We start from the raw sequence: 17,972 nt of genomic DNA on the forward strand, positions 1-17,972 counted from the left end.
GTCACAGGTGACTTTCTGCCGTTGACGTTTCTCTTTCTGCTTCTAGCACCGAGTGGATCTTCTTCAGCTGATGATTAACTCTCAGAATTCCAAAGAATGTGGGCACCCATAAAGGTAACCAAGGAGAGCTTCAGAGGGGCCACTGTCGGTGGGGCACAGAGCTAGGGGGTGGTTCTGAAAATGTGCAGGAAGTTTTCCAGGCAGCTGGGGATTTCTGCCAAGTTGAAGGAAGACACATGGTCAGATAGAAATGGTAGCAAGAGATACTTCGTAGGTGTACGCAGGCACAACCTTGTTCAGAGCTCGAAGGGCAAGTATAACAAGGATGTCATGCCCATCAGTCAGTCATGGTCTGTGGATCACCTACAGCCGAACCTCTGGGGAGCTTGTTTCCAATGTCAATTCTCAGGCTCCTCTGGACCCAATGAGTCAGAACCTCTGCCTGGAAATTTGCATCAAGACTTCATCCCATCAGGAGGAACATTGCCCCAGTGTTGATGACCTTAACTTGGAACACTTGGTTAAAGTTGTGTTCACTAGCTTAGTCTACTGTAAAGTCCAATTTTTTCCTTTGTCATTAACAAGCAGCTGGTGGGAGAAACCTTTGAGACTGGAAATATAGTGTTCCTCTTCAAATTGTCACCCACTAGTTTTACCATCCATGGATGGTTTTTGACTGAAACCATTGTTACTGTGGTGGTTGCAATATGATGACTTTCTAATTCCATCATTCTTCTGTATTTATGAATTGATGTTCTTTTGTAGGGAGAGCTCTCCATTCTCCCCCAATCATTTATTTGTTTATTTATATCAGCATGATCTCATGTATAACTAAGTTACTCTCTTACATCATTCTTCATTTTGATTTTCAGGTTCTTTCAGTTTTGTCCACTGGAGCTTTTTCAAGTGCGATCTTGTATTCTCTTTTCTTTTCTTCTTTCTTCTTTTTAAATCTTTTTTTTTAACGGACTATTTTTTAGAGCAGCTAGGTTCACAGCGAAATTGAGTGGAAAGTACAGAGATTTCCAGTATATACATCCTACCGCAACTACACACAGCTTCCCCACTATCAAAAGATGATACCAGAGTTGTGCACTTGTTACAATCAATGAACGTACATTAATACATTATTATCACCCAATGTCTATAGTTGACCTTAGGGTTCATTCTTGGTTTTGTACATTCCATGGGTTTTTAACAAATTTATAATGAGCTATATCCACCAGCACAGCACACAGATTATCCAGTATTCTTTAATCTATCATTTTTTGGGAACTTCCTCACTTTCTGATGTAAGACAGTCCAGGTTTCTCTTTTATTTCCCCTGAGTAGCCCTGGAATCAGCCATTTTTTCCCAAGGAACTCTGGTTCCCTTTAGTGAGAAATGGTATTTAGAAATCAAAATCTGGGATCTTAGGAATGCTCATTGCTACTAGGGTTTCTTTGCTTCTAGATCCTCTCAATGGACAAAGTTAAGAACATCAAATATATTTCTACAAGACTGATGAACATAAGGATTTCTGTATCACCCATAAACAGTGATATAAACAGTCTTGTTCTTTCAAACAAGAAGGCCCTGATCTTTAGTTTATTCCATGACATGAATACTCCCATGTGGTTAATTTCAAGCTATGAATGGTTTGACAACCATCTCACAAAATTCTTGAATTTTAAAAAAATTGTTCTTGAGCAGGGACGAGCTGACGCCAGCACACCACTATAACTATATCTAAAACTATGTGTAGATCTTTTTCACACTCATTTTGTATTGTTTGTGTGTGTGTGTGTGTGTGTGTGTGTGTGTGTGTGTGTGTGTGTGAATTGCTTGGTTGGGGCAGGTACAACATTGATCTGAGCGCTCTAAGTAACTAAAGGTCCTACTTCTGTCCCATCAAATAGATAAGAGCCTGATCACGCTTGGTGTCTTGGGAAAAAATAAAAAGAGAGACCTATTTATAATTACATGGGCTGTTTAGTGAGGCTAAAGGAGAGCAAAGAGAGGGGGCGTGTACTGAGAAGATGACATTCAGGCCATGATTGAATAAGCATTGCTAATTCCACTCCCTGGACCCTATTTTTCTATATTGCGTGCTGACTAGTACCCTTCTAGGGACACATTCTTCCTTCTACTTTAATGCCATTGATTAGACTAGGGTCAATCACAACTCTTTTAGCTTTTAGTCAATCTCTGTAGTTTTTGTACATATCTGAGATCCCCCAGAGAAGACTTATGCCCCAGGTCTTCCATTGCCTGATGCCTGTCAAATGTATAATCCATGCTTCTCAGGCCAGGTTTTGCTCGCAAGTCATCACATATCGTGAAAGTTCTGATTCTGTAGTTCTAGTTTAGGATTGAAGACTCTGAATTTCTCATAAGTTCCCAGATGTTCGTGATGCTCGAGGTCCATCAACACACTTTGAGTAGAAACAGCCTTATATTGTTCTCTTAAGTTCCCGCAAACATGTTTAGATAAAAGATAACTTCATTTTCCCTACAATATAGCCTTAGTCTTGTAAAATCTGCCAAAGAATCAAGTTTTACTTTAGCTAGAATAATTTAAATTATTCTGGAAGAGAATGTTACCCCATATTAATTACAGCTAAAGCACTTGTAGGATTCTCCAAGGGACATACTAATAGTACTGTGTAAGTAAGACAAAATTGCTGTCTCTTGAAATTACCCAGCTGTGCCGTGAGGGAGGTGGTGTAGTCAGCAGCAGGGGCTGAGGAGAGTATAGGCACTGGGGAAAGCTGGATTCAGACAATTCTTGCTTTTTCCTGGCTCTTTAAGGAAGACATGAGAACACAAAGCACTACCAGTTTAATTTTCAATTGCTTTTACATTTTCCCGCTAGGGATTTGGCAGTCTCATTTGGATTTCTCATCATCTAAGCTGTGATGTTTTATATTGATGTGGTTTATCTAAAATGTCCCTCCTCTCCTTTTAGCTCTGTCTGACGTAGAACTCATGGCCCAAAGTATCATCTTTATTTTTGCTGGCTACGAGACCACTAGCAGTTGTCTTTCCTTCGTTATATATGAATTGGCCACTCACCCTGACGTCCAACAAAAGCTGCAGGAGGAGGTTGATGCAACTTTCCCCGATAAGGTGAGTGATGATACCTGGAGAGAGAGGGGGAAGGTGAAGCCTTAGCAAGAATGCCTCCTCATCACTTCTTAGAATATATTTGCAGAAAGCATGAGCCTCAAATCTTTAACCTGTGCTATTTAGGAAGGATCTAAAGCGTACAAAACAGAGGGGAAAACATAGGTTATGTGTGGTACACACAGGAATATAGGTACTGTGGAAAAAATGCTGGTACTGGCATATCATACATTACAGTATGCCATGTAAAAATCACAGCACCTCAGTGGCATCTAACAGTAAGCATTTATTGCTCCAGTGTCTGCATAGTTAGTTATCTGTTGATATGGCTGGACTTCCTTGGTTCTGGGTGTTGGCTGATGTAGGCTGGCCTTGGCTATGCAGTTAGGGTGACTCAGCTCCACACGTGCTCCACATATGTCTCATACTCCACATGTCTGCTTCTCAGGGCAATGGCAGATGGCACGAGCAGGAAGCCCAATCATGTGGGTGACTTTCAAATTTCTGCAAGCACCACACTTAGCCAACTTTCCACTGGTTCAGAGTGAGTCACCTGGCCAACCTGAGTCAGAATGGGAGGCACCACTGGGTTAGATGACAAAGGGCATGGACCCAGGAAGGACTGGAGAACTGGGACCATTAATTCAGTCTACCGCCCTGGGTACACTGCAGACTAGGAGGAGCCTTGTAACAACAAAGGGCTTAAAGTAGGAAACAGAGGACGTGAGTTTGAGTCCTGGCTGTGCTTTTAGGCAAGTTTTATCACCGTTCAGAATCCTGAGTCCTTCAAATACAAGATAAGCATAGACTGTAGTGCCTACCTAAGTTAGAGATGATCTGTCTTCTCTGGTAAATCTCATATTGGGATTCTTTTGATGCAATAAGGTGAAAAGGTCACTAAGAGACAGGCTAGCTAAAGCATTGTGTCCTCCCCTTTTTATAATAATACTTATAATAACAACACTATTGGCTAACATTTGCTTCTTACGATATATGTCTATCTAAGTACTTTATAGTTATAAACGAATCTAACCTTCATAAGATTCTGTATAAGTCAGGAGAAGCTAGGTTATGCCTCAGTAACAGGTTAGCCCTCAAATCTCAGTGGCTTTACAGAGCAGAGGTTTACTTCTAACCCACATCTACATGACCAACATGGATTGTTAGTGGAGGATGGGAGAGGGCAGCTCTGCTCCACAGCGTTACTCGGGGATACAGGCTAAGAGGCTCCACCTTCCTGTAGCTACCTTATCTGGAACATGAGGACTTCCTGTTGTCTGGGGAATAAGGGACTCGAGCGTTGCTCACTGGCTTTTCAAATGATTTGTCCCCGAACTGACATAATCGCCTCAGTTCACAGCCCATTGGCAAAGCTGGTTTCCTGTAACTTCAAGTGGGCTGGGAAATACAGGGACTACTTGGATACTGGGTGAGCAGTGAGTGTGTCTGCCACACAAGCCTATGAAGTGTCAACTCTAATTATCTCCATGTAACGTTTCAGAAACCTGAGCGACAGAGAGATGAAGTACTTTCACATACTAGTCGTGTACCTAGTGGTGAAAACGCCAACCTATGTGCCAGGGTGTCTGTCTCCTGAGCCAACTCTCACCCTCTACAATGTTGCCCCTTAAATATAACCCCACGTGACAGCCACGTGTCACCCCCACTGGTCTCAGATCTCTGCCAAGAGTGGAATTCTTTGTGGTGTGAGGAGAGCTGGCCTCTGGGGCTGCAGTGGCTTGTTTAGACCTTCAGACCTTAACAGTCACCCCTGAAGGGACCATAGGAGACTGTTCCAGCAACAGAGGCTGTGGCTGAGAGTAGGGTTCTCATCCTCTTGTAACTTTCCCTAGATCTGAAATTGTGTTCCTTGTAGCACCCAATCTTGCTCTTTGTTTTTGTATTTGGTTTAGAAAGGAACTCGTTTCTCCCCAAATTATTTATAGAGTTTTCATATAATATAGTGATTCCAAACTTTATATATATAATGAAAAGCATTAGCAGTCAGGAGTTTTCAACTAAAAACCTTTATGTTGAACAGGGGATTTGCTCTTTTATACATTTCTTTCCTTGGTACAGATGTGTGGCCTCACTTTCAAAAGGAAACAGTGACTTTGGCCTATTTCACTTAAGACTAAGGGTCGTAGTCTATTGGTCACGTTTGTTCTCATGAGAAAGAAAATACACTAGATGATAATGTGCGGGATTTCAGGCCCTGTTTAGGGCATTGTCCTAACATTGCCCATAGTCATAACCACTCTACACACCTCTGTGGGCCATTGAGCAGGTCAAAGCACATGATAGATATTAAAATGTCTATAAATGCTAAGGTCCTCTACCAATTTAAATTATTCCCCGGAGCTCCTAACATTTCAATAGGACTACACAGATGGAGTTGAAGGTTGATCCGAAATCTTAATTTATCAAAATCTCGTTTTCTCTTCCCAGGCGCCTCCCACCTATGAGGCTCTGGTACAGATGGAGTATCTTGACATGGTGTTGAATGAAACTCTCAGAATATTCCCAATTGCTGGTAGAATTGAGAGGATCTGTAAGAAGGATGTGGAAGTCAATGGAGTGTTCATTGCCAAAGGGACAACAGTGGTGGTGCCACTCTTCGTTCTTCACAATGACCCAGAGCTCTGGCCAGAGCCTGAGGAGTTCCGTCCTGAAAGGTACAAGACCCTGAGGAAAGGACACCCACCCTGATCCTTTTTGGTGCTTGCATATTTTGACAACTCTTATTATAGTTGACAAGTGGGTGATCATGCAATAATTTATTTGTATATCTTTTTATTGTTGGAAGATTTTTCTGTTTAAGGGTGTTCATTATGTGAGTCAAAATTATACAAAGTATAGACTAGAAAAAGAAAATTATAGCTGTCTACATTCCTAATATCTTAAGATAGGCCTCATTTATAATGTCATATATGTCCTTATGGACATTTTTCTATGCATATATAGATTTTAAAAACAGATGGTATTATACTTTATTTGGTTTTGAACTTCTTTATTTAACAGTAAAGTATGAACAACATTCTATGTGTATATGTTTGTATGCATATGCCATAATTTACCTAACCACTGTCTTTTTATTCCCTTTAAGCCTTTCTCTCTGTTCTCTCTTAGCTCTCTGAGTTCACCCCATGTTCCCACATTCCATATTTTTAAACACTGGCTACATTTCCTCTAGCATTACTGTGAGAGTGCAGGCTGGGACCTAGAGGTCTCATCCCTGGTGGTTCAAGCAGCCTCACTGAGGACGGAGGTGCACACAGGTGCCCTGGTTCTGTCTGTGGCTGCACACCTGGGTCAGGTCCCTTCTACCTCAGTATTTGATGACTTTCCAAAGTGAAGTCATCTGTTCTCTACATGTCTGAGATTTCCTCCTTGGATGGGTCTTGAGCATCCTCTTCTGGGAATTCAGAGCCAAGATCTGGTTTGGGCACAGATTGGACCCTGGAAAGAGTTAATGCTCTCCCATTTACTGTATGGTAAGCAAAATTTGGAATGAACTTTTTAGGCCAGTAGCTGGGATCTAGACCTTTATTACACCCTATCAGCTCCCTGATGGCCAAGAGTTGTTTTGTTTGCCATGGAGTCCCGAGTGCTAGCACAATGGTGACACATAGCACTTATTGACAGAAGAGTCAGAGTGGACCAAGTCCTCTGTTTTCTGGGCCAGGGAACCTCTGCAGTTCCTCCAAGCTCAGTAGCTCCCTGTCCTGCAGCTTCACGAACCTGGAACCAGAGACCACTCACTGTACTTCCCTTTGATTCATTCAGTCATCAAGCAGAGAATAAATGCTCGCCTGTGGGTGAGGGACTGGGCCAGCCAGTGAGAAATCCAAAGGTTAGGAAAAAAGCCCATTATGGAGAATTTTAAAAATATTCACAAGTATGTGTGATTTGACACGTACACAGGAATATTCTATAGGCACAAGCCTATTAAATACTTTATTTAAAAAAATTTTAACATCTTTATTGGAGTATAATTGCTTTACAATCGTATGTTAGTTTCTGTTTTATAACAAAGTGAATCAGCTCTACGTATACACATATCCCCATATCTCCTCCCTCTTGCATCTCCCTCCCATCCTCCCTATCCCACCCCTCTAGGTGGTCACAAAGCACCGAGCTGATCTCCCTGTGCTATGCGGCTGCTTCCCACTAGCTATCTGTTTTACATTTGGTAGTGTACATATGTCAATGCCACTCTCTCACTTCATCCCAGCTTACCCTTCCCCCTCCCCGTGTCCTCAGGTCCATTCTCTACATCTGCATCTTTATTCCTGTCCTGCCCCTAGGTTCTTCATAACCATTTTTGTTTTTTTTAGATTCCATATATATGTGTTAGCATACGGTATTTGTTTTTCTCTTTCTGACTTACTTCATTTTGTATGACAGACTCTAGGTCCATCCACCTCACTACAAATGACTCAATGTTGTTTCTTTTTATGGCTGAGTAGTATTCCATTGTATATATGTGCCACACCTTCTTTATCCATTCATCTATTGATGCACGCTTAGGTTGCTTCCATGTCCTGGATATTGTAAATAGAGCTGCAATGAACATTGTGGTACATGACTCTTTTTGAATTATGGTTTTCTCAAGGTATATGCCCAGTAGTGGGATTGCTGGGTCATATGGGAGTTCTATTTTTAGTTTTTTAAGGAGCCTCCATACTGTTCTCCATAGTGGCTGTATCAATTTACATTCCCACCGGCAGCACAAGAGGGTTCCCTTTTCTCCACACCCTCTCCAGCATTTATTGTTTCTAGATTTTTTGATGATGGCCATTCTGACTGGTGTGAGGTGATACCTCATTGTAGTTTTGATTTGCATTTCTCTAATGATTAGTGATGTTGAGCATTCTTTCATGTGTCTGTTGGCAATCTGTATATCTTCTTTGGAGAAATGTCTATTTAGGTCTTCTGTCCATTTTTGCATTGGGTTGTTTGTTTTTTTAATGTTGAGCTGCATGAGCTGCTTGTAAATTTTGGAGATTAATCCTTTGTCAGTTGCTTCACTGGCAAATATTTTCTCCCATTCTGAGGGTTGTCTTTTTGTCTTGTTTATGGTTTCCTTTGCTGTGCAAAAGCTTTGAAGTTTCATTAGGTCCCATTTGTTTATTTTTGTTTTTATTTCCATTTCTCTAGGAAGTGGGTCAAAAAGGATCTTGCTGTGATTGATGTCATAGAGTGTTCTGCCCATGTTTTCCTCTAAGAGTTTGATGGTGTCTGGCCTTACATTTAGGTCTTTAATCCATTTTGAGTTTATTTTTGTGTATAGTGTTAGGGAGTGTTCTAATTTCATTCTTTTACATGTAGCTGTCCAGTTTTCCCAGCACCACCTATTGAAGAGGCTGTCTTTTCTCCATTGTATATCCTTGCCTCCTTTGTCATAGATTAGTTGACCATAGGTGCGTGGGTTTATCTCTGGGCTTTCTATCCTGTTCCATTGATCTATATTTCTGTTTTTGTGCCAGTACCATACCGACTTGATTACTGTAGCTTTGTAGTATAGTCTGAAGTCAGGGAGCCTGATTCTTCCAGCTCCGTTTTTCGTTCTCAAGATTGCTTTGGCTGTTTGGGGTCTTTTGTATTTCCATACAAATTGTGAAAATTTTCGTTCTAGTTCTGTGAAGAATGCCATTGGTAGTTTGATAGGGATTGCATTGAATCTGTAGATTGCTTTGGGTAGTATAGTCATTTTCACAATGTTGATTCTACTAATCCAAGAACATGGTATACCTCTCCATCTGTTTGTATCATCTTTAATTTCTTTCATCAGTGTCTTATAGTTTTCTGCATACAGGTCTTTTGTCTCCTTAGGTAGGTTTATTCCTAGGTATTTTATTCTTTTTGTTGCAATGGTAAACAGGAGTGTTTCCTTAATTTCTCTTTCAGATTTTTCATCATTAGTGTATAGGAATGCAAGAGATTTCTGTTCATTAATTTTGTATCCTGCTACTTTACCAAATTCATTGACTGCCTATAGTAGTTTTCTGATAAAGTCTTTAGGATTGTCTATGTATAGTATCATGTCATCTGCAAATGGTGACAGCTTTACTTCTTCTTTTCCGATTTGGACTCTTTTTATTTCTTTTTCTTCTCTGATTGCTGTGGCTAAAACTTTGAAAACTATGTTGAATAATAGTGCTGAGAGTGGCAACCTTGTCTTGTTCCTGATCTTAGTGGAAATGATTTCAGTTTTTCACCATTGAGAATGATGTTGGCTGTGGGTTTGTCATGTATGGCCTTTATTATGTTGAGGTAAGTTCCCTCTATGCCTACCTTCTGGAGGGTTTTTATCATAAATGGATGTTGAATTTTGTCAAAAGCTTTTTCTGCATCTATTGAGATGATCATATGGTTTTTATCCTTCAATTTGTTAATATGGTGTATCACATTGATTGATTTGCATATACTGAAGAATCCTTGCATCCCTGAGATAAACCCCACTTGATCATGATGTATGATCTTTTTAATGTGCTGTTGGATTCTGTTTGCTAGTATTTTGTTGAGCATTTTTGCATCTATGTGCATCAGTGATATTGGCCTATAGTTTTCTTTCTTTGTGACATCTTTGTCTGGTTTTGGTATCAGGGTGATGGTGGCCTTGTAGAATGAGTTTGGGAGTGAACCCCCCCTCTGCTATATTTTGGAAGAGTTTGAGAAGGATAGGTGTTAGCTCTTCTCTAAATGTTTGATAGAATTCACCTGTGAAGCCATCTGGTCCGGGGCTTTTGTTTGTTGGAAGATTTTTAATCACAGTCTCAATTTCAGTGCTTGTGATTGGTATGTTTATATTTTCTATTTCTTCCTGGTTCAGTCTCGGAAAGTTGTGCTTTTCTAAGAATTTGTCCATTTCTTCCAGGTTGTCCATTTTATTGGCATAGAGTTGCTTGTAGTAATCTCTCATGATCCTTTGTATTTCTGCACTGTCAGTTGTTACTTCTTTTTCATTTCTAATTCTATTGATTTGAGTCTTCTCCCTTTTTTTCTTGATGAGTCTGGCTAATGGTTTATCAATTTTGTTTATCTTCTCAAAGAACCAGCTTTTAGTTAGTTTGTTTTTTTTTTAAAGAAGATGTTGGGGGTAGGAGGTTTTTTTTTAGTAATTTATTTATTTATTTTTGCTGTGTTGGGTCTTCGTTTCTGTGCGAGGGCTTTCTCTAGTTGTGGCAAGCGGGGACCACTCTTCATCGCGGTGCATGGGCCTCTCACTATTGCGGCCTCTCTTGTTGCGGAGCGTAGGCTCCAGACGTGCAGGCTCAGTAGTTGTGACTCACGGGCCTAGCTGCTCCGCGGCATATGATATCCTCCCAGACCAGGGCTCGAACCCGTGTCCCCTGTATTAGCAGGCAGATTCTCAACCACTACGCCACCAGGGAAGCCCCAGCTTTTAGTTTTATTGCTCTTTGCTATTGTTTCCTTCAGCTCTTTTTCATTTATTTCTGATCTGATCTTTATGATTTCTTTCCTTCTGCTAACTTTGGGGTTTTTTTGTTCTTCTTTCTCTAATTGCTTTAGGTGTAAGATTAGGTTGTTTATTTGAGATTTTTCTTGTTTCTTGAGGTAGGCTTGTATAGCTGTAAACTTCCCTCTTAGAACTGCTTTTGCTGCATCCCATAGGTTTTGGGTCGTCGTGTTTTCATTTTCATTTGTTTCTAGGTATTTTTTGATTTCCTCTTTGATTTCTTCTGTGATCTCTTGGTTATTAAGTAGTGTATTGTTTAGCCTCCATGTGTTTGTATTTTTTACAGATTTTTTTCCTGTAATTGATATATAGTCTCATAGTGTTGTGGTCAGAAAAGATACTTGATACAATTTCAATTTTCTTAAATTTACCAAGGCTTGATTTGTGACCCAAGATATGATCTATCCTGGAGAATGTTCCATGAGCACTTGAGAAGAATGTGTATTCTGTTGTTTTTGGATGGAATGTCCTATAAATATCAATTCAGTCCGTCTTGTTTAATGTATCATTTAAAACTTGTTTATTTTCATTTTGGATGATCTGTCCATTGGTAAAAGTGGGTGTTAGAGTCCCCTACTCTGATTGTGTTACTGTCGATTTCCCCTTTTATGGCTGTTAGCATTTGCCTTATGTATTGAGGTGCTCCTATGTTGGGTGCATAAATATTTACAATTGTTATATCTTCCTCTTGGATTGATCCCTTGATCATTATGTAGTGTCCTTCTTTGTCTCTTATTATAGTCTTTATTTTAAAGTCTATTTTGTCTAATGTGAGAATTGCTACTCCAGCTTTCTTTTGATTTCCATTTCCATGGAATATCTTTTTCCATCCCCTCACTTTCAGTCTGTATGTGTCCCTAGGTCTGAAATGGGTCCCTTGTAGACAGCATATATATGGTTCTTGTTTTTGTATCCATTCAGCCAGTCTATGTCTTTTGGTTGGAGCATTTAATCCATTTACATTTAAGGTAATTATCAATATGTATGTTCCTATTACCATTTTCTTAATTGTTTTGGGTTTGTTATTGTAGGTCTTTTCCTTCTCTTGTGTTTCCTGCCTGGAGAAGTTCCTTTAGCATTTGTTGTAAAGCTGGTTTTGTGGTGCTGAATTCTCTTAGCTTTTGCTTGTCTGTAAAGCTTTTAATTTCTCCATCGAATGTGAATGAGATCCTTGCTGGGTAGAGTAATCTTGGTTGTAGGTTTTTCCCTTTCATCACTTTAAATATGTCTGCCACTCCCTTCTGGTTTGTAGAGTTTCTGCTGAAAGATCAACTGTTAACCTTATGGGGATTCCCTTGTATGTTATTTGTTGTGTTTCCCTTCCTGCTTTTAATATTTTTTCTTTGTATTTAATATTTGATAGTTTGATTAATTTATGTCTTGGCATGTTTCTCCTTGGATTTATCCTATATGGGACTCTCTGTGCTTCCTGGACTTGATTAAGTATTTCCTTTCCCATATTAGGGAAGTTTTCAACTATAATCTCTTCAAATATTTTCTCAGTCCCTTTCTTTTTCTCTTCTTCTTCTGGGACCCCTATAATTCGAATGTTGGTGTGTTTAATGTTGTCCCAGAGGTCTCTGAGACTGTCCTCAATTCTTTTCATTCTTTTTTCTTTATTCTGCTCTGCAGTAGTTATTTCCACTATTTTATCTTCCAGGTCACTTATCCGTTCTTCTGCCTCAGTTATTCTGCTATTGATTCCTTCTAGAGAATTTTTAATTTCATTTATTGTGTTGTTCATCATTGTTTGTTTGCTCTTTAGGTCTTCCAGGTCCTTGTTAAACATTTCTTGTATTTTCTCCATTCTATTTCCAAGATTTTGTATCGTCTTTACTGTCATTACTCGAATTATTTTTCAGGTAGACTGCCTATTTCCTCTTCATTTGTTTGGTCTGGTGGGTTTTTGCCTTGCTCCTTCATCTACTGTGTGTTTCTCTGTCTTCTCATTTTGCTTATCTTACTGTGTTTGGAGTCCCCTTTTGCAGGCTGCAGGTTCATAGTTCCCATTGTTTTTGGTGTCTACCCCCAGTGGCTAAGGTTGGTTCAGTGGGTTGTGTAGGCTTCCTGGTGGAGGGGACTAGTGCCTGTGTTCTGGTGGATGAGGCTGGATCTTGTCTTTCTGGTGAGCAGGACTGCATCTGGTGGTGTGTTTTGGGGTGTCTGTGACCTTATTATGATTTTAGGCAGCCTCTCTGCTAATGGGTGGGGTTGTGTTCCTGTCTTGCTAGTTGTTTGGCATAGGGTGTCCAGTGCTGTAGCTTGCTGGTCGTTGAGTGGAGCTGGGTCTTAGCATTGAGATGGAGATCTCTGGGAGAGCTTTCACCATTTGATATTACATGGAGCCGGGAGGTCTCTGGTGGACCAGTGTCCTGAACTCGGCCCTCCCACCTCAGAGGCACAGGCCTGACACCTGGCCGGAGCACCAAGACCCTGTTAGCCACACGGAATTATCAAGATAGTGGTCACTGGCAAGTGAAACCACAAGAGAAGAGTCCCGTGCTATGCCTGGTCCTGCTGAGCAATTTTCAGACTTCAGCTCATTCTGGCAAGAGGGCAACTGGGTCAGTGAGGCAGGGTGGGGTCCGTTAGGCGGGCGGCCTGAAGGGCCCGGTCGAAGCCCTCGGGGAAGACCAACGGCGGCCCAGACCCTGGCCTCCTGCAGCTGTGGCCTCTTTGGGGTCTCCTTCCCGGCGTCAACTTGCTCTCAGTCCTGCCTTACCCTGAGCTTCTTCACTAGGCGAGCGCTCCCTGAGGTGATGCACAGAAAGCGCGGGCCTAGCTGAAGCGCGAGAGCCTTCAGGGTGGAGCCTTCAGGGTGGAGCCACCTGAAATGCTTTCAGTGTACCTGTATGTGCACATTCCCTGCTTAACAACCGTCAGCCCATGTCTCTGTCCTATCCACATGCCACTGCTGCCCTTCTCCATCTTATTTTAAGTCACATTGTCTGTAAATCTTACAAAATGTTTTGCAAAATAGGGCCTCTTTAAAATATACATAACTGCAACGCCATTATCACTTTCCCCAAATATACATTTTTTCCTTGACATATTCAAATATCGAGGAGTCAGATTTGAATAGAACAGAGGTCTAACCATCAAGGAATTCATGGCTAGTGGAACAGATAGACAAGGATGTCAGTGATCACTCTGGAGTAGTCATATGCCCATGTACATATTCTGACCTAAGCATCCCCTGTGTGGGGGAGAGAAAGACAGAGAGCCAGAGAATGACACAAGGGAACTGGAAGGGAAAGGAGAGGAAAACAATTGAAAAATAACAATTTAAATACTCAGAGACGTTTCTCCAGCTTCCTTCCCCCATGAGCATGTGACCAACATAAGTGTGCGTGGAGATGGGAACCCATGTTTCCTTCAGCCAGTCTCATTTCCTAACTGCGATTCAGAATGTGAACATCTCACCACCCTGAATGTAATTTTAGTGTTTAAAGATAAATTTTCTTTAAACAGCATTTATCTCACCTCCTCAACAGGACTGAAAGCTCCTGTAGAGTCAGGGGAATGGGAAGGATCCATTGTCACACAAAATAACCACAGCTGGATTCAATGACTAGACCACACAGGTATCTCTTATGCTACTGGTCCAAGAGTTAAGTTTAAACCTCAGGTCTGGAGCTCTTGTGGTTTTTCTGTTTCATTAACTTGTTTCATCTACTTTTATGGTTACAGGTTCAGTAAGAAGAACAAGGAGAGCATAAATCCTTACACATACATGCCTTTTGGAATTGGACCCCGAAACTGCATTGGCATGAGATTTGCTATCATGAACATGAAACTTGCTCTCGTCAGAATCCTGCAGCACTTCTCCTTCAAACCTTGTAAAGAAACACAGGTCAGTAGTTAATTTTCTGCATGAATAACATTTTATTGGGAGTTCTTTTTTTTAACTGATGGGTCTCTATATATCTAAGCATGTTATCAGTTCAAAGAATAATTTATTCTGTTAGCCAGAGAATCTGTTTGGAGCCATCTGAAATCTTTAATTGTCAATATCCAGGGAGGGCTAAGTCTGTGGCCCACATTCAAGTCCACTGGAATGAAGGGAAGTGTGTGCACAGTCATGAGAGCACACACTGCAAAGTCATGGCTCTTCAGTGATGCTCTTCTCCACCGGAACTTACAGAAGCTCTCCTGGCAGTGGTTCTCAGCCTCTGCTTGTATAATGAAATTACTGTGGTGCTTTAAAAAAAGCCCTGATGCCTAAGTCATCTCAGACTTTCTAAACTAATTCACCTGGAGTGTGGCATTCAAAGCGGCCCCACTGATTCTCCTGTGCAGCCACAGTGAGAACCCCTGATGGAAAGCATTTCTGCCAGATGTGGAGGACTCCCACAGCCCCCTCACCTTCCAGGGGTCCTGCTGCCATCAAGATGGGCTCCCTTTACATTCTAATAATAACTCTATGTGTGCTCTTCCCCACCCCCATTCTATTCTTCCCCCTTCAAGTTCTAGTGCAATCCCAAGCCCCTCCATGAAGCCTTCCCCACCCAGTCCAAAGCCCACTCTCTCCTCTGCTCTGTTATCAGTTACCACAGGCTGGCATCATGGATCCTACCACCTAACTTAACACTTTGCCGTGGAACCATCCAGTTTGGTTCTTATGTTTTCTTTGCCCCTAAGAATACCCTTAACTCTAGCTCCTCATTTTATTTCTTTAATAAACTCCCAATGCTGCCTTGCAGTCATCCGGTAAATGCTTGCAGAGTGACTTTCAGTTGAGTTAGAGTTCTGGAACACAAATTATGTTCAGTTTGAACTTTTAAAATGTAAAAAAAATGACATGTAAATACATGCTTAGTGTGTGTGTGTCTATTTTTCTGCAGGGGAAATATATGTATGTCATATGAAATTTTAAAATACAAAGTGTTACATGTATAGAAAGATCTGGAATTTCTCCTCTGAGGAGCACAAAGAACAGTTGCCATTGTTCATTCATCTCAAGCACAGCCCTGTAATAAGGCTTATTTCTAGGAGTCACACATTTAACCAGCAGCTCCTCCCCTTGGGTAGGCTTTCTCAGGGAAGAGGAGGATAGAGACGGTTTCCATTTTACTTGTGGGAGTCTGTGTGTCCGTCCTGTAGGTGTGTACAGACAGGGGACTCAGCCCTGAGAGGAATGGGGCCTCTGGCACACCTGGGAAGGGCAGGTGCTCCCTGAAGCTCCACCCAGCCATCCACAGGCTGGGGCTTCTCCCTCCACGACAATTTGCTTGCCCTTCAGTCAACTGAGATTAGAAGGTCACTGTTGGTTCCCCCAACTCTGAAAGGGGCTAAAGGTGAGAAAGGGGCTAAAAGTACTGGAACAAACACTGTGGTCATCAGAAGTTCACCATTTGCACTACACTTGGAGCCAGGAGGTGTTAAGAAACAGACATAATGCTTCACAACGACCTCTTCCCATCATGAAACTGGGTGGATTCTACTGGGAGAGGTGATTGGACGCTTTAGAAGTTGAGGAATGTGCTTACAATTAAAATTGTAATACCTATTCAGGATTACCTTGTAAGTTCCAACATACACAAAATTACCTCTATATCCTTTTCCGAGAAATTTGCCATAATGCCTAAGAATCTGTTATGTTTTTAAAACTCAGTATTTTTGCTTAAAATTTAAATTAATAAAGAACACAGGCCAACCTGATTTTGTATCAAGCCTGGTACAGAATAGGCGCTCAATAGATATTTTGCTGAATGAATGATGGATGAATTTTTTCACCATCCCTCTTAACACAGCTTATAGAGTAAATATAAAGAATCAAAGATAGGTAGGGAAAATTGAATGAAGGTGTGCAAAAGGTACAGACTTCCAGTTATAAATAAGTACTAGGGCTATAATGCAAAACATGATGACTATTGTTAATATTTCTGTATGGTATAAGAGAGTAGGTCCTAAGAGTTCTCACAAAGGGAAAATAATATTTATTTTTTTCCTTTCCTATCTATATGGGATGATGAATGTTAACAAAACTGTGGTAATAATTTTGTGATATATGTAAGTCAAATCATTTTGCTGTACACCTTAAATTTATGCACTGCTGTAAGTCAACTATATTGTAATAAAAATGGAAGTTAAATTCTGATAGGACATGAAAAGGGAATACCGTGAACAACTGTATTCCCATATGTTTTATAATATACGTTAAATAGACCAATTCTCTGAAGACACAAACTATTAACATTCAATCAAGAAAATATAGACATCCTGGCTGTCCCTATATCTGTCCCTCTATCTATCAAACATACTGAATCGGTAGTTTAAAAAAATCAAATATACATGATGCTAAAAGTAGCTTTTACATGTTTGTAAAGCATTATTGTCCATAATGTATCTCGTCTACTTTGCTTTTTTTTGTTGGTGGGGCTCCATTAATCGGTTCTCATGTGTTTGTTTAAATGTTGCAGATCCCCCTGAAATTGTTCACTGTAGGACTTACGCAGTTGGAAAAACCTGTTGTTCTAAAGGTTGTGTCAAGAGATGCGACCGTAAGTGGAGCCTGACTTTCTCGAAGGACATGGGCTTTGATCTTCAAGGAAGCTGTATCCAGGAACACCTGAGACTTTACTTACTTTGTGATAAAACTATTAAATGAAGATAGGCTTCACCTACTGCCCTTGATGGACAATTAGGTATTCTGCCCAATCATTTAGCTTTCTCATTGTCTGTGTGGAGTGTTATATATTGCGTCATTAAAGGAGGTGACAAGTAAGTGCCGGATACTCAACTTCATGGGCTCTCCTAGGACCATCTCCATCCACTTCCTGATGGTAGTTAGTACCATCTACTCCTCCTGAGCACTAATCAGAATGAAAATTTCTCAACAAACTCTAATGAAAATAAGAATGATTGTGGTGACTGAAGTAGTGACATTTATGTCACAGATTTTATTTTGAATATTCTAAATTAAATATTACATTGAGCAAGTCAATAAACATCTCTTTACAAAAGTATAATCTGACGCCTTTGTGCACATTAGGGGGAATGTATACAGCAGAATCAGAGAGACTCAGGGACTAAATGCTTTTGACCATCACAATCCCTGGTGGGTGGGGCCTTTTAAAAACTCCAGGTTGACATATTAAGTAGGTAAGAGTTCACTGACTGTGACTTTTCCCAGTGCTTAGAAATCTGCCTTTTAAATCTACCTTTATAGTTTAAATCTACCTTTTTTGGAGCACATATGTTTTGTTTCTTTTTTAAAATTAATTAATTAATTAATTTAGTTTCGGTTGCGTTCCATCTTCTTTGCTGTGCGTGGGCTTTCTCTAGTAGTGGCGAGCGGGGGCTACTCTTCACTGCAGTGCGCAGGCTTCTCATTGCGTTGGCTTCTCTTGTTGCAGAGCACGGGTTTAGGTGAATGGGCTT

The 17,972-nt window shown here is 40.7% G+C and overlaps 1 protein-coding gene across 1 annotated transcript in view; it reads left to right on the top strand.

The window, feature by feature from the left end:
- LOC101339927 (cytochrome P450 3A28-like) overlaps window positions 1–17,554 on the top strand; it is a 70,775-nt gene extending 53,221 nt beyond the window's left edge. The window contains 6 exon segments of the mRNA XM_033839151.2: window positions 47–97; window positions 99–114; window positions 2,949–3,109; window positions 5,555–5,781; window positions 14,280–14,442; window positions 17,012–17,554. Of these exon segments, the coding sequence (XP_033695042.1) occupies window positions 47–97; window positions 99–114; window positions 2,949–3,109; window positions 5,555–5,781; window positions 14,280–14,442; window positions 17,012–17,107 (714 nt within the window). The 3' untranslated portion in view covers window positions 17,108–17,554.
- The last annotated feature ends 418 nt before the right edge of the window (window positions 17,555–17,972 follow it).

This window comes from Tursiops truncatus, chromosome 15 (assembly GCF_011762595.2).
Source record: "Tursiops truncatus isolate mTurTru1 chromosome 15, mTurTru1.mat.Y, whole genome shotgun sequence".
Classification (NCBI taxonomy): domain Eukaryota; kingdom Metazoa; phylum Chordata; class Mammalia; order Artiodactyla; family Delphinidae; genus Tursiops; species Tursiops truncatus.